Consider the following 15,494-nt stretch of genomic DNA (forward strand, 5'->3'; position numbering starts at 1 on the left):
TCCCTCTCCGTCTCAGCCCCCCCCCCCCCAACAAGCCACACCTTGCCCTCCTGCTCCGTCCTGCCCAATCCAGCCTGGCTTGCCGTCCTGTGCCAAGGCCTGTGCAGGAGCAAACAGGCTAGGGTGCCCCTTCAAAGGTCTCAGGAATGGAGCTACAGGCCAAGAGGCTGATCTTCTCCTTTTAACTCTTCCGTGCCTGGGGTCCATCAGGTTTCTGTCTTGCAGCTTCTGGCAGGGGGTTTAAAAAGCCCTCCTGCAAATCACAGTTATGCTATCTACTTTGGGGGTCTGGAACACTCTTTGCTCCTGATGCGCTGTTCAGCTCTCTAACGAGGAGAAGGACTAGGGGTGATATAACCGTCTTCCAGTATTTGAGGAGCTGCCCCAGAGAAATGGGGGTCAAGCTCTTCTCCAAAGCACTGAAGGCAGGACAAGAAGCAACAGATGGAAACTAATCAAGGAGAGAAGCAACCTGGAATTAAGGAGAAACTCCCTGGCAGTTAGAACAATTAAATCAGTGAAATGGCTTCTCTCCAGAAGTTGTAAGTGCTCCAACACTGAAGGTTTTTAACAAAAGACAGGACAACCATTTGTGTGAATTGGTATAGGGTCTCCTGCTTGAGCAGGGGATTGGACTATAATAATAACAATAATAATAATAATAATAGTAGTAGTAGTAGTAGTAGTAGTAGTAGTAGTAGTAGTAGTAGTAGTAGTAATAAATAAAAAATTTGGAAGGGACCTTGGAGGTCATCAAGTCCAACCCCCTGCTCAGGCAGGAAACCCTATACCATTTCAGACAAATGGCTATCCAGTTACTTCTTAAAAACTTCCAGTGTTGGAGCATTCACTGCTTCTGGAGGCAGGTTGTTCCACTGGTTAATTGTTCTCACTGTCAGGAAGTTTCTCCTTAGTTCCAGGTTGCTTCTCTCCTTGGTTAGTTTCCATCTGTTGCTTCTTGTCCTGCCTTCAGGCGCTTTGGAGAGTAGCTTGACTCCCTCTTCTTTGGGGCAGCCCCTGAGATATTGGAAAATTGCTATCATGTCACCCTCCTATTCTTTCTCTTCGTTAAACTAGACATACCCAATTCCAGCAACCGTTCCCTGTATGTTTTAGCCTCCAGTCCCGATCCTCTTTGTTGCTCTTCTCTGCACTCTATTCTAGAGTCTCAGCATCTTTTTCACATCGTGGTGACCAAAACTGGACACCGTCTTCCAAGTGTGGCCTTCCCAAGGACTTGTAAAGTGGTATTAAGACCTCCAAGGTCCCTTCCAGCTCCATTCTGATTGATTGACACCACCTTAATTAAAAAGCCAGTCTGGCTTGCTCCCCCACCTATTAGGATCCTGAAGGACCAGCCTTCCAACAGACCACGTGCAAACCTTTCCTTGCTGGGGTACCTCATTCACACATCAACGTTCTGACCTGATCCGACCAAGCCATTTTCCACCAATGACATCCTCCTACCATGTGGAAAAAAAATACACCTTGCCTTAGGGCTGGAGAAGTTGGCAAATAGGGTAGGATGGAGTTGAGATTGCTGGAGCAGCATGGAAAGGCCGGGATTATTCATTTGCAAAAAGGACAGACAAAACCCGTCAGTGCAAACTCATAAATACCCATTTATATGCACAAGAGCGATAAGGATGTAAACAGGGAAGAGGATCGGAGGGGTGGGATTCTTCCCCACCCATCCAGGCCGTGAAGACATTTGAGGGGGGTTACTTCTGCTTGAAGGAGTGCCCTTAACCCCCCCCACTCCCTGCTGGGATGGTGTCAGGTGGCTGGAAAGCATCCCACCCACCCCCCCCCCTCACCTCCCCTTGCAAGCTGTTTCTGGCCAGGCTCCACCAAGCTATGTTTAGCATAGCAACATTCCTGCAGCCTAAATGGAACCATGGAGCAGCCAGCGTTTTGGGGGGGGGAGCTCGCTGGGAAGGGTTTGCAAGCGTTCTCAGCCTCCTCTTTTCATCCCCTGCCCCAATGAATGTTTGGGGCCATAGATTAGAGACCTTCACACTGTCTCTTGACAGCAGAGACCCTTCCAGGCTGCCTTCACAGGCAGCAAAAGCTAAATGGCAAAGTTTTCACAGCTGTTTTTCTTTTTGGTTTCCTCAGGAGCAAAGTAAAGAGCTGAGGGGTTCAAAAACATCAAAATGGCTGCCATGTGATTAATTCCACTTATATGGATTGCGGGCTTTGATTGCACTGTTGTGGTGGCACTTTAAGATGGGTGGAGTTCAACTCCCAGAATTCCCTAGCCAGCATGGCTGGCTGGGGAATTCTGGGAGTTGAACTCCACCCATCTTAAAGTGGCCAGACTTCAGAAAATTCATCTTTAGATATATGAACTTTGCATCCAACATCAATAAATTATTAGTTTCTGATAGAGTCATAAAAAACACATTCTGGCCATCTAACTCTGCCTTATATATTTCACCTAAGAAATACTCCCCAAAAGTTATTTTTAATTTTCTAAGCATCTCCTGCCGTTTGGTTTCCTATACACTGAAACAAAGGAAACACTAAACACTTAGTAATACTTTGTGTTGCTATGTATCTTTTCAAATAACAAAACAGATTAGATACTTGAGGAGCTTTCATTTAGGGAAAAATCATGAATCTGGGAGTGCACTTTCTTATTTTATGTTATTAATAGATTGAATAAAATGGGATTTTATCAAAAGGCAGTTCACAAAACTTTCTACTAAAATTGGTTCGTCGGAAAAGGCGCTTCCGGATTTCTGATTTTAAAACAGATGCAGCCTTTCTGCCCATTTTTATCCCATGCCGGGATGTCCAACATACCACTGCAATTTCTTATCTGCAAACAGGACTTATTACCTATAGATATTAAGAAGTTTTGTCCTTGTTTCCCCCCCCCCCCCGTTTCTAAGTAACCAGAATTCTCCATTAATCATTAACAAATGTGCGTGGTCAATATCGACCCCTAGTGTTCAGTCTGGGAATGGCAGGTGATTTTAGAATTCTTCAAGTGGTTAGGGCCAACTTAATATATCAAGGGCAGATTTTCAAGTTTCTCATAAGTCTTCATCGAACTAGGCAATGAAAAGTGTTTCTGTGGGAGGATTGAGACAGCATGGGGATGAGGGACAGGGACAGTGGAAGAGATTTTGATCAGAGCATGGGCTTTTATCTCTTTAGAGCACAGTTTTCCAACCTTGGCAACTTTGTGGACTTCAGCTCCCAGAATTCCCAAGCTAGCTGGCCCTCACAAGGGCCACAATATTTGAGCATTGTTGTAATTAACAGTTTAAAATGTGTTATTTGTGACATGTTGGTTTCTAAATGTGATGGATGAATGGATGGATGGATGGATAGATGATAGATAGATAGATACAGTGAATAGATAGACTGAAAGAATAGATAGATATACATAGATACAGAAACAGAGACAGAAATGTGATAGATAAGAGAGAGAGAGAGAGAGAGGGAGGGAGAGAGAGAGAGAGAGAGAGAGAGAGAGAGAAATATTGACGTCTCCACTCACAGGGGCAGTGGGAGTTTCATACATATTCATGCACTATTAGAGGCTCACAGTTCCACAACGTTAGTGCTTTTATGCCCTGATCAGGGGTTTTCTGAAAGCTCTAAAGTCCCCTCTCTTTACAATATTATTGTGTTATTGTATTGCAGAAATATTTATAACTTTGTTATCTCTATAGCCCTCAAGCAACCGCCATAAAAAAAAAAGGAATGCCGAGAGCAGTAAAATTGTGATAAAGGGAATTCATGGCAGGCAGCTGTCCCTGACTACAGATAGCACCCATGTTGACAGCAGTTGGGCCCCTATCCAGTGGAGATGCCAGCACCCAGAATGCCCTTACTGACCCTTCAGCACTTGCTGACCCATGGATCCTGGCCAGACCAGGCCACACAGGCTGTGAAGGAAAGATTGTGCTCCTGCAGCTTTGACCTCCAATGGCTGCCTCTCCAAAGGACACCTGGAAGCAGGCAAGGAATTTACACCTGCTTTTCACAGCAACCTTCCCCAACTAAGTGCAGGGTATGTGTTTGTTTATGTGTGGTTGTGTGTGTGTGTGTGTGTGTGTGAGAGAGAGAGAGAGGGGGGGGGGAGACTATCTAAGACAGGGGTGTTCAACCTTAGCCTCATTAAGACTTGTGGATAAAGCTAGAAGGACAAAGCTGGCTGGAGAATTTTGGGAGTTGAAAGCCACAAGTTGACAAGGTTGGACAGCGCTGGTGTAAGAGAAGTTGAACCAGGGCTAAACACTAACCAGGACAGGGAGCATCTGAGCACAGAGACACACAAGGAGGCAGCAGACTCATGGCCTGGGAGACCAGACCCCAAATGGGGCATAAGGCCCCTTGATCAGTGGCCAGATGCTGAATAGGGCAGAGCAGTTTCTCCTTAGTCTCAAGCCTCCCCCCCACCAACCCTGGCTGAGCTTTATGGAAGTTGAAATCCAGGATGGGGCAAACCCACGTTCAAGTCCATCCTGGCTCTCTTCGAATCCCAGTGCTGGAAGGGACCTCGGAGGTCTTCTAGTCCACCCCATGCTCATGGTGGGAAAACCCTCATCCCATCCAGGACAAAAGCTTGTCCAATCTTTTCTTGCAAACCTCCAGCGATGGAGCACCCCGTTTTGGAGTTCGGAGGGGCTCCCAGGGGCCCGACAAGTGCGGTCCAAGCAGCTTTCCCCGTCCTTGAGGGAGGGGACTTGGGGGGGGGGAAGCAACTTATCTTGGAAAGGACACGTCTGGCGCTGCTTTGGAGCTTCGCGGGGCGCGGGATGGGGGGGATCCCAACCGAAGGGGGGAGGGAGATCGGGGTTGGGCGCAGCCTCGCCAGAAGGGAGAGCGCCTGGCCGCAGGAGGAGGAGCCCCGCCCCAAGGAGGAGGGAGGAGGAGGAGGAGGAGAAAGTGAGGTTGGAGGGCCGGGCGGACTAGGGAGGGGCTCGGGGGGGGGGCAGCGGCGGGGCGGAAGGGAGGGAGGGAGAATGCGGGCGGGCGGAGGCGCGCGCGGCTAGGGGCGCGAGGGGGCCGGACGGGGAGGGGACCGGGCCGGAGGGAGGCGGGCGGGCAGGCAGGCAGGCGAGGGGGGCCGGACTCCCGCGCCCGAACATGGCCTCCTTCCCCTCCGAGCCCGCCGAGCCTCCCGGCCGCGGCCCACCCGCAACCCCGCCGGCCGCGCCGGGCAGCGGCGGAGCGGAGCCGCGCAAACTTTTGCCAACTTCGCCGCCCGCCCCGTCCCGCGCGGAGCCCGGCGCGCCTCCGCTTCCTGCAGCGCCTTCTCCTCCTCCTCCTGCCGCTGCCGCTGCGGCCGCCGGCCTGCCGCGCTTCTCGGCCGAGCAGGTCTCGTGCGTGTGCGAGGCGCTGCTGCAGGCGGGCGACCCGGGCCGGCTGGGCCGCTTCCTGGGCTCGCTGCCGGCCGAGGAGGCGGCGCGGCTGGAGGCGTCGTCGGGCTCGGCGGGCGAGAGCCTGGCCAAGGCGCGGGCGCTGCTGGCCTTCGAGCAGGCCGACTTCGGCGAGCTGTACCGGCTGGTGCAGAGCCGGCCCTTCGGGGCGCCCCACCACCCCTTCCTGCAGGACCTCTACCTGCGGGCGCGCTACCGGGAGGCGGAGGCGGCGCGGGGCCGGGCGCTGGGCGCCGTCGACAAGTACCGCCTGCGCAAGAAGTTCCCGCTGCCGGCCACCATCTGGGACGGCGAGGAGACGGTCTACTGCTTCAAGCGCCGCTCCCGCGCCGCCCTGCGCGACTCCTACGGGCGCAGCCGCTACCCGAGTCCCGAGCAGAAACGCCGCCTGGCCCGCGACACCGGCCTCTCGCTCACCCAGGTCAGCAACTGGTTCAAGAACCGGCGGCAGCGCGACCGAGGCGGCGGCGGCGGCGGTGGCGGAGCGGATGGAGGAGCAGCGGGAGGAGGAGGAGGAGGCACGCCCAGCAAGAGGTGAGCGGGAGCTGCCCGTCGAGGCGGGCGGCCCTCTGGGCATGGGCAGAGCGCGCCGGCTTGGCTGCGGCTGCTGGAAGGCCGCCTCTGCGCCTTGGGGTACGGCTAGGCAGGGAGAGAGGTAGAGCCTCCATGTGCCTGCGCAGGCTATCCGGGCCCCTTGCGAACCGGAGGGTTGCGAAGGAAGTGGGAGGTCGGTCCCCATAATCCCCGGAGAGGCTGAGGTTCAAAGCCTGGACCGGTGCACCCCAAGATGGGACGGGGCATGCAGCCCTAAGAGGTTGGGTCGCCAACTCCTGCACGTCTGGAGCATAAACAGCCCCCCAACTCGGCAAGCAAGCCCCAAAGCAGGATGAAACTGAACCCAGATCCTGAGTAGGTCTTCTGGTGATTTCACCTGCTGCCCCCACCCATTTCTGCATTGGGGAGGGGGCACCCGTGGCCACCCATTTCTGCATTGGGGAGGGGGCACCTGTGGAATCTGGGGAATGCAATGGGGGGGGGCTGTTTTGGCAAAATGGTTGCTGGGAGGGCTTGCCCACCCCATCCCAAAATGGCCCCTGGGCTGCAACTTGGCCCCGTGCAAATTTCCAACCACCCCAGAGGCAACCAGACTTGCACAGATAGCTCCCGTCCGGCCCTCCCTCGCCTTGACTGTGTCCTGAGGGGGTACACATGCCCCCCCCATCTGTCCACCAGCCATTTCATTCCCCTGGGTTCCTGGAACCATTCTTGGGGTGCTAGAGACGAGTGTGTCAGCTGGCTTCCATGTCTTTGGAGTTATGAGAACTTTCTGAATGTGCAGGGAAAAAAAGCAGAGGAGGTGGGGGACCAACCGGGGGGGGGGGGTGTAGAGACCCCGATGCCACCTTGGGGACTCCCGGATTAGCCTATGGTACCAATAGAAGAGGATTGAAATGAGGGGTTCTTGGTGCCCCCTGAGCTTGGTGGTTTTCTTGCAGACATCTCATGACCCAACTAGGGAACGTCATCAGTGCTCAGTATCAGCAGTAGTAGCACTGATGACATTGCCTAGTTGGGTCATGAGACGTTTGCAAGGAAACACCAGGCTCAGAGAGCGCCAAGGACCCCACGGTTTTCCTCCTCTTTTCTCCATGAAGCCATGAAACGCAACTAGGCCATCGTTTCTCAACCTTGGTCGCTTTCAGACATGTGGACCTCAACTCCCACAATTGGCTGGAAGTGGCCAAGGCTGAGAAGCATTGCTCTAGGCAGCTGATGGTCTCTTCTGGGTCTTGTGACCATTTAGGACAGTGGTTCTCAACCTGTGGGTCGGGATCCCATTTGGGGTCGAACGACCATTTCACGGGGGTCGCCAAACAAGGCTGTCCGCCATTTTTCCCCCTTTTCTTTGGCCACGCCCCTGGCACCCAGTGATGTATAAGTGGTTGGGGGTCACCACAATATGGGGAACTGTATTATGGGGGTCGTGGCATTAGAAAGGTTGAGAACCACTGGTTTAGGAGAACCTTAACTGAGAGAACTTTCCTGCCCGTTGCCTCCCTTCCAGGGAGGTGTGATGGAGCCTCCATCCTGCTTAGATGTCCCTGCAGCTCCTTCCCTGCTTCTGCAGGTCCTCTTTTTCCCCAGCCAAAGTCCTGCCTCCACCGTCTTCAGCCCACACAACGTGGAAGACTGTTCTCCTTTGTTGTGAAATCTGAATCCCAGGCATTGAATTTCGCTGGGCCTTTTTCTCCTGATCTCCTCCCTTCCCAGGGCAAGGGTGGGGACCCAGAACCATCTCCTCCTCCTCCTTCTCCAGATAGCGGAGCTCCACCTCTTCCTCAAGGGTTGGGAAGGCTTACAAACACGGGCTGGGCGTGCGCAACCTCTAGAGTAAGCCTGAAGGAAGTGGAACATAGCCACGAGTTGGACAGGTTGATTGTGGGAGCCACGTCTCTAGGGCAGGGGCCTCCAAACTTGGCAAGCTTAAGACTTGTGGACTTCAGTTCCCAGAATTCCTCAGCCAGTCCATAAACCACCTTTCTGTTTTCCTAGAGCAGGGCTCTCCAACCTTGGCAACTTGCTGGCTGGGAAATTCTGGGAGTTGAAGTCCACAGGTCTTAAAGTTGCCGTGTTTGGAGACCCCTACTCTAGGAAAACAGAAAGGTGGTTTGTTCAACCAGCGTTAGGACTTCACACCTCAGAAAGAGGCGGCTGAAATTTCCATACTGCATCTGCATTACTACTTTGACTCCTGCAGCTTAAGTTTGTTTGTTTATTAAATTTATATATGCCATTTATCTCAGCACACTTTTCAGGTTGGCTGAAATATGGGGTTATTTTTTTTTAGTCGATGACAAAACAACTAAACTGTTCCTTTGCACCAGCCAGCTAGTATTCAAGGAAATTGGCTCACCATATTTTTTGTTTATTTGTTGATGTCCTGCCTTAATTATCTTCATTAAGCAACTCAAAGCTGCAAACATATTTAATAATACTTCCTCCTCCTATTTTCCCCAAAACAACAACCCTGTGAGGTGGTTGGGCTTGAGAGGGAAGTCACAAAACTGACTTTCACGTCTAAGGTAGGACTAGAACTCACCATCTCGCGGTTTCTAGACATTCCCAGAACTTTCTTCTCAGCTTGGCAAGGAGAAGTGGTTGACTCCAGGGTGGAAGCTGGCTGCTGGATCAGATGGAGCTGCTGCTCCTTGGTGTAGGTTCTCTTCACCTCCTAAAGAAAAATTGTAGGAAGAAAGTGAGTAGCTGGTTCTGGCCCAGAGAAACGGGGATCCCTAAATGAGGCCCCTCACCCGAGTTCCTAAGCAGTGGCCTGAATTTGGGGGGGCCATAGAGAGGCTGAAGATTGTTTCTCCTTAAGGATTGTCTTGGTGGGCAGCCTGTACCCCAGCATTACAGGCAGTCCTCGACTTACGGCTACAATTGAGCCCCAAATTTCTGTTGCTAACCAAGAGAGTTATTAAGTGAGTTTTGCCCCATTTCTTGCCTCAGTTGTTAAGTGAATCACTGCAGTTGATAAGTTAGTAACCTGGTTGTTAAGTGAATCTGGCTTCCCCAGGGACTTTGTCTGTCGGAAGGTCGCAAAAGGGGATCACGTGGCCCTGGGACACTATGCAACCGTCGTAAATGTGAATCATTTGCCAAGCATCTGATCATGTGAGCTGAGGGGGTGGTACGAGTTATAAGTGTGATGGATGGACACAGGTCACTCTTTCAGTGCTATTGTAATTTCAAACAGTCATTAAACAAAGGGTTGTAAGTTGAGGACTGCCTGTATTAGGGAACTGACCGTCTGATCTCTCCTGCAGTGAATCTGATGGGAACCCCAGCACAGAGGACGAGTCCAGCCGCGGTCCTGAAGACATGGAAGCTGCTGGGGGGCTGTCCACCAGCCATGAGGGAATCGTGGCCCCCAGCGGCCTGTTCCTGCCGGCGGCCTGCACCAGCGCCTCTTCCATCCTTCTGAACGGGAACTTCATCACCGCCAGCTCCCCCCCGGCCATGCTCCTGAACGGGGGCTCGGTGATCCAGACCCCCACCGGAGGGGTCATCCTGAACGGGTTGACTCTAGGAGACAACCAAACCCTCACCCTCAGCCCCGTGGCAGCTCCCAGCCCACCCATCCTCCTGAACGGCTCTGCCAGCCTGCTGAGCCCCAAGCCCTCCAAGACGGAGGAGATGGGCAAAGCCCCACCGGAACCCCTCTCCCCAGCCGCGGGGGTCATCCTCAACCCGGTGGCTCTCCAGGGAGAGGTGAAGTCAGAGAACGTCGAGCCGCTGGCGTTCGGGGTGGAAATGAAGTCAGAGGATGGGCAGGGGGCAGCCCTCCCGCCTCTCCTGTCTCTCCCGGACACCTCCCCACTCCTCTCCGAGCACAAGGGGGCGCTGTTGGCTGCGGTGCCCATGCCTCAAGTGGTCCCTTCGAATGAAGAAAGTCCCACGGTCCCCCTGTTGTCCGTAGCCCCTCAACCGGCAGCGCCCCAAAGTCCACAGATTGTGCCTCTTGCCAAACTGGTCCCTGTCGGTCAAGCTCTGCCCGCTTCCCAAGGAACAGGGCCCGTAGGCACCGGGCAGGGGTCCACAGTGGTGGCATCTCCTGCCATCACCGCCACCCCCCTCCTCTCTCTCCCTGGGTCCTCTACAACCCAGGCCACCGTCCTCCACGTTTCTGCCCCATCCCTTCTCCCACTCACCCAGGTATCACCCCCTTCCCAGGTGGTCCCTCTGTCCCAGACGGTTCCCGGGGCCCAGCTGTTGTCCCCACCTCAGATGGTCCCTGTGTCTCCCACCCAGATCTACACCATGTCCCATGGGGCTCCACCACCTCAACTGGTCTCCATTCCTCAAGTGGCCCAGGGCTCCCAGCTCATCTCCTTGCCCCAAGTGGTGCCCACCTCTCAGGTGGTGACTCTGCAACAGGGCATGGGCAGTCCCATCCAGATCCTGACAAGTGCCGCCCCCATCAAGGTGGGTCCTGTGGCTGGGACCCCACAAGGCCCAGGGGCCACTGGAGGCCTTGGCCCGAACAACGTCCATCTTCTCAACACCGGTGTCGGCGTCACAGCCCTGCAGCTTCCAAGCCCAGCACAAGGTATCTATCTACCCCGGCTTCAGAGGTGGCTGAGCCTTGTCCAGCCGTAATTAAGGACCTCCTAACATTATAGGAAGGCGAGATGCTCTCCAGGAAACCAAAAGTGCACAGTCCAGAATTTGGAAGAGGGTTCCTGTTCTAGGAATTGTGGTCCCTGTACCAATAGAGGAGAATATTTGTAGCTCAGGATTAGCGTGCACACACACACACACACGTTCCAGGAATCATGGATTTCTGGACCTCTCAAGAATTCTTCGCTGGTCATCACGGACAAAAACCTAGGTGGGGTTATTGTGAATTCCTCTGTTGCGCGTTCTACTTTCTCGGGACTAAGGTGCCGTTTCTCCTCCCTTGACCAGTTCTCCTTCCTTCCCAAGGCCATCTCCTAAATCTGGAGAGGAGGCAGACACCGAGGTTGAGTGATGGGGAACCAGAATGCTTAGGGGTCTTGTTTAACGTGGATCCTCTGTTGTCTTTCTGCTCCAGGTAACCTTATCCTGGCCAACCCAACCACCGGCAATAGCACCATCGTCACCGGCATGGCCGTTCAGCAAGGCAAACTTAACCTCACTGCCACCTTCCCAGCTAGCATGCTGATGACCCTTGTCCTCTCCGCTCCGGCAGCCTCAACCTTGACTCTTCCCATCAAGCAGGAGATGGCGGTGGCCACACCGGTAGCTGTGGGGGCCTCTGAAGGCAATGGTGGGTTGCTTCCCGGAGTCCCCTCAGTGTTGCCCTCCGAAGTCTCCCCTCTTTCGTCCTCCAACAGCACTGGGCCAGCCAGCGTGGCCTTTGGACCAGACATCAGCCCAGGCTCCCTTCTTTCCAGCTTTTCCCAGCCAGAGACCCTGTCCGTGTCCCAGCCGCAGGTGGTATGGTCCAGCCCGGTGAGCCTGGACCTGCAGGGGAACAACTCTGAGGGGCTGTTTGAGATGGAGAAGGGGTCAATGGAGGAGCTCCGGTTGCCTGAAGGCGAGGGTCTTCTGCTGGATGCTGCTGAGGGGGATGCCCTGGGTCCCGAAGCTCTGGACTCGGATGAGAAAGTGCTGACTCAGCTGCAGTCGGTCCCAGTGGAAGAGCCTCTGGACCTGTGAGACTTGGAGAGCTGGACAACCTTCTTCAAACTGAGAATGCCGACCTCCTGATCCCTCCCAGAGTAACTGAGTTTGCGAGTACTCAAAGTGCCTTGATCAGAGAAGGCGCTTGCGGTCCCATCTTTGCACAGGAATAGTGTCACACTACAGGAGTTCACCGCACGGCCCTTCATGCTGACCATGGCAAACCGCTGCTGGTGCGGCCAACCCAGGCATCTCTTTGTGGTTGTCAGAAGAGCAAACACTACAGTACAGGGAGTCCTCAACTTACAACCGGTCGTTTAAAGACCATGGAAAGTTACGATGGACTTTTGAAAAGCTAGTTATGATCTCTCCTCAAAGTTATGACCAAGGCGTTCCCCCTTCCTTGGAGTCATGTGATTGCATTTCGGGCACTTCACAACTGACTCACATTTACAACTGGTTGCGGTGTCCGGCGGTCTTGTGAGTGCAATTTGCTACGTTTTTGCCAGTTTCCGTATTGTTTTCAAATGTCCATTCAGAAGAATGGATTTGCTTAACGACCGTGTGTTTCATTTAACCACTGTGGTGACTCACTTTACGACAGTTGTAAAAATGGTCTTAAAAATCAAGTCCAGTCACGTGGTGCCTTGATTTATGACCGCAACAACTCAACAGTTGAAATTCCAATCACAATTGTGGCCGTACGTTGAGGACTACTTATGCTTCATATGGAAAAGGAAGAGCTGTTTCCATTCTTCATGGTGAAGGTCTTCTTTGAACTTCCCTTTCTAGTAGATACTCCTCTCTGTTTTCAAAGTCACACTACAGCTGGAAGCTGGAAATATCCCACTTGATCCGAGGAAAATTTATAATATAAAGTAATATTTCCTCTTCTCTCGTCCATGGTGCTAGGGATGATCCCAAATCCCCCTTTGAAGAGGCAGGAAAATTACCCAGTTTCCATGCTTTCATTCTCGGGGTTTTTTCGGTGCCGTTGGGGACAGCCTGTCATCCTTCAGAAACGTCACCTCTGGAAGTGTGGAGAGAACGATGGGGAAGAAACCGAGCACACCTGGAGCGTCCCGATGGATCAGTTGGAGAAGGCCGTTCTGGGTGATGAGCGTGCAATCTTAGTTCGAATAACCCTGTTCCGTAATAGATGTAGTCCTCCAGAACAGAAAAGGCCAGCTGGGGTGTCTCTCCAATCTATCTATCTGCACATGTGCCTTGTTGGTGGAACGAATGTTTTGAATCTGAAGATAAGAGGACTACAAAAGCATTGGGCTAACCATGACAATCCTATCCATGGACAATGCAAAAATGGTGTGGATTCTGCACAGGTCAGCCCTACAGTTAAATGGTACCTAGATTTTACATACAGAACAAGCTTTTTAAGCCACAATGATCTTGAGTTACTCTAGAACATCTCTGTATTTTTGGACTGAGAGCCAGAGGCAGCTGTCCACCATAGTTACTTTCACATGGTATGGACGGAACGGTCTGAGAGATGGAAATCTGCATTATTGCAAAACAGTTCCTCTCCAAGGATCCCAAAATGGATTGCTTCTCTTTGAACAGGCTGAAATCCTAAAACCAGGGCTGAAACAAAATATGCATAAAATCTATTTCTAGAAGATAGGCCTTCTAAAAACACAATTCCCCATACTTTGTGTAAATTAGATGCAATTCTGCTGCCTGTATGTTTGAGTTTCTATCATGTGGATATAAGGAAACTAAGTACCATTTTATTCACACTACATTCATACAGCCTTTGGGAAATTTGAAGATGTTGACCGACATGTGAGAATGGATTTTAAGAACCAAAGCTATCCCAGTTATAAAATGAAGTTGGAATTTACTATAAATTGAAGATGCCACATACAGAGTGGAGAAAGTCAAGCCTTAATGCAATGTTTTTCAACCTTGGCTCTTTTAAGACGTAGACTTCAACTCTTAGAACTCTGGCTGGGGAATCCTGGGAGTTGACGTCCATACATCTTAAAAGTAGCCAAGGTTGAAAAACAATGCCATAATAGAATAATCTTGCATTAAACATTCCTAATAGGCTACCTGTTTACATGTCCTTCAGAAATATTAATGCTTTTTTAAGCATTAAAATATGTTCCATGTAAGCAAAAATATTTTGTTCTAAAGATGATTTCTGCAGAGAAAAACTGCAGATGGAAATCTTGGTTTTTCTAGCTGAAACAGAAGGGAAACCTGGAGAGTTGTCTTTAGCCAATATGAACAGAATTAAACTAGATAAGATAGCCCAGATCTCTACAAATAGTCCTTGAGTTATGACCAGTTGCTTCATGACAATTCACATTTACAGTGACTAAGGAACAGTTACTTTATGGCCTGTAAAGCAACCATTGGCCATTGTAAATGCCCTCCTCTGTGGTGTGACCACATGTTGGCAACTGGTTGGCCACAATTTGTGACATTTTTTAACAGTTTTCTGGCAAAAAAACCCCATTCAAATGAATGGATTCACACTTAGGACCATCATGTTCGCTTAATGACCTCTGGCAAAAAGATAATAAAATCATTTCCAATCACATGGGTACCTTGACTTGGGGCTGGATTGCCAGTTCCAGTTGCAGAACGGCTCTACAGTACTTTGAAATGTATATTTTACACACTTATCCGTTTCAGGTTCTGACTAGGACAGACCTGATTTTTTTTCAAAGACGGGTAGTCCTCAACTTATGACCGTAATGGAGCTTTGCCATCGTGGTCATCAGTTGTGACAGTCAAAACAGATCCATTATATAATGGACCCGATTATATACAATCTTTTTTCTGGGGGTCACTAAGCAAACCACTTTGCTAGGTTTTGCTGAAAACTGGAAGTAAGTGCCAATTTTGGGCAAAATCGTTGTAAAATGCAGTCATGTGACCACAGGATGCTGCAAACCGCTGTGTTCCTGAGGGCCTGAGGTCTGATCACATGACTGCAGGGGGGGGATGACTGCCAGAACTTTGAATCTGGATCACAAGTAACCCCAAAGTAGTTTTTTTCTAACTTTGAATAGTCACTAACTGGCCAGTCGTAAGTCAAGACTACACGTAACATATTTGTCCATTAACTCTCAAGCTAAGAAATACAGGTAGTCCTCAATTTACAACAGTTCATTTAGTGACCATTCAAAGTTACAATGGCACTGGAAAAAGGGGCTTATGACCCTTTTTCATACAACCCTTGCAGCCTCCCCAAGGTCACGTGATCCAAATTCGGACACTTGGCAACTGACTCAATGATAGTTGCAGAGTCTCAGGGTCAAGTGATCCTCTTTTGCAACCTTCTGGCAAGCAAAGTCAATGGGGAAGCCAGATTCACTTAACAACCAGGTTACTGACTTAATAACTGCAGTGATTCACTTAACAACTGTGGCAAGAAAGGTCATAAAATGGGGCAAAACTCACTTAACAAATGTTTTGCTTAGCAACAGAAATTTTGGGCTCATTTGTGGTCCTAGGTTGAGGGCTATCTGTATTGCAATTAGTTCCAGTTCTCCAGGACAAAAACATATCACTCGAGTGACTCCATAAAGGTTTTCAGCAAGTGGAGGTAACACTCAGTTCAAAAACCATCTTTGGATGGAGTTACCAGTTGAGACATAGTGTGTTGCAAGGTGGGGGGGCTTTACAATTCACTCTATTGAGAGAAATTCCATCAGTACGGCAAAGCAATGGTTTTCCAACAAGAAGACCACCTTGGTGTATGCAAATATAGCATTGTAATTTCTCTGAATTTCTCTAAACCTGCCTTCTTTCCCGTCAGGTACTAAAGAAACACATCTGTTCCCACCGTTTGTGAGAAGCAATCATTTCTATAAGATATTTTTATATCCTTTGTTTTTTACGTCTTTTTGTGTCTTTTATATATATTTTATATATATAAATATATATTTTATCCTAAAA

At 50.8% G+C, this 15,494-nt stretch overlaps 1 protein-coding gene across 2 annotated transcripts; it reads left to right on the forward strand.

Annotated features, from left to right (window-relative positions):
* Positions 1 to 4,969: 4,969 nt before the first annotated feature.
* On the forward strand, positions 4,970 to 15,494 carry SIX5 (SIX homeobox 5). Of its 2 annotated transcripts, XM_039325072.1 has the most exons (4): positions 4,970 to 5,933; positions 9,227 to 10,509; positions 10,996 to 11,211; positions 11,339 to 11,548. In XM_039325072.1, exons 1-4 carry the CDS (start codon positions 5,107 to 5,109, stop codon positions 11,398 to 11,400), a joined length of 2,388 nt encoding a protein of 795 aa, XP_039181006.1. In that variant the 5' UTR covers positions 4,970 to 5,106; the 3' UTR covers positions 11,401 to 11,548. The 2 variants fall into 2 exon arrangements, with proteins under 2 accessions (XP_039181006.1, XP_039181005.1); XM_039325071.1 differs by having other exon boundaries at positions 10,996 to 15,494.

This window comes from Crotalus tigris, unplaced genomic scaffold (assembly GCF_016545835.1).
Source record: "Crotalus tigris isolate CLP2741 ecotype Arizona unplaced genomic scaffold, ASM1654583v1 scf7180000024316.1084291, whole genome shotgun sequence".
NCBI lineage: Eukaryota > Metazoa > Chordata > Lepidosauria > Squamata > Viperidae > Crotalus > Crotalus tigris.

Coding starts and splice junctions, on each gene's coding strand:
- SIX5 (XM_039325071.1), top strand. CDS start 5,107: ATGGCCTCCTTCCCCTCCGAGCCCGCCGAGCCTCCCGGCCGCGGCCCA. Junction 5,934..9,226: donor GGAGGCACGCCCAGCAAGAG/GTGAGCGGGAGC, acceptor TCTCTCCTGCAG/TGAATCTGATGGGAACCCCA. Junction 10,510..10,995: donor GCTTCCAAGCCCAGCACAAG/GTATCTATCTAC, acceptor TTTCTGCTCCAG/GTAACCTTATCCTGGCCAAC.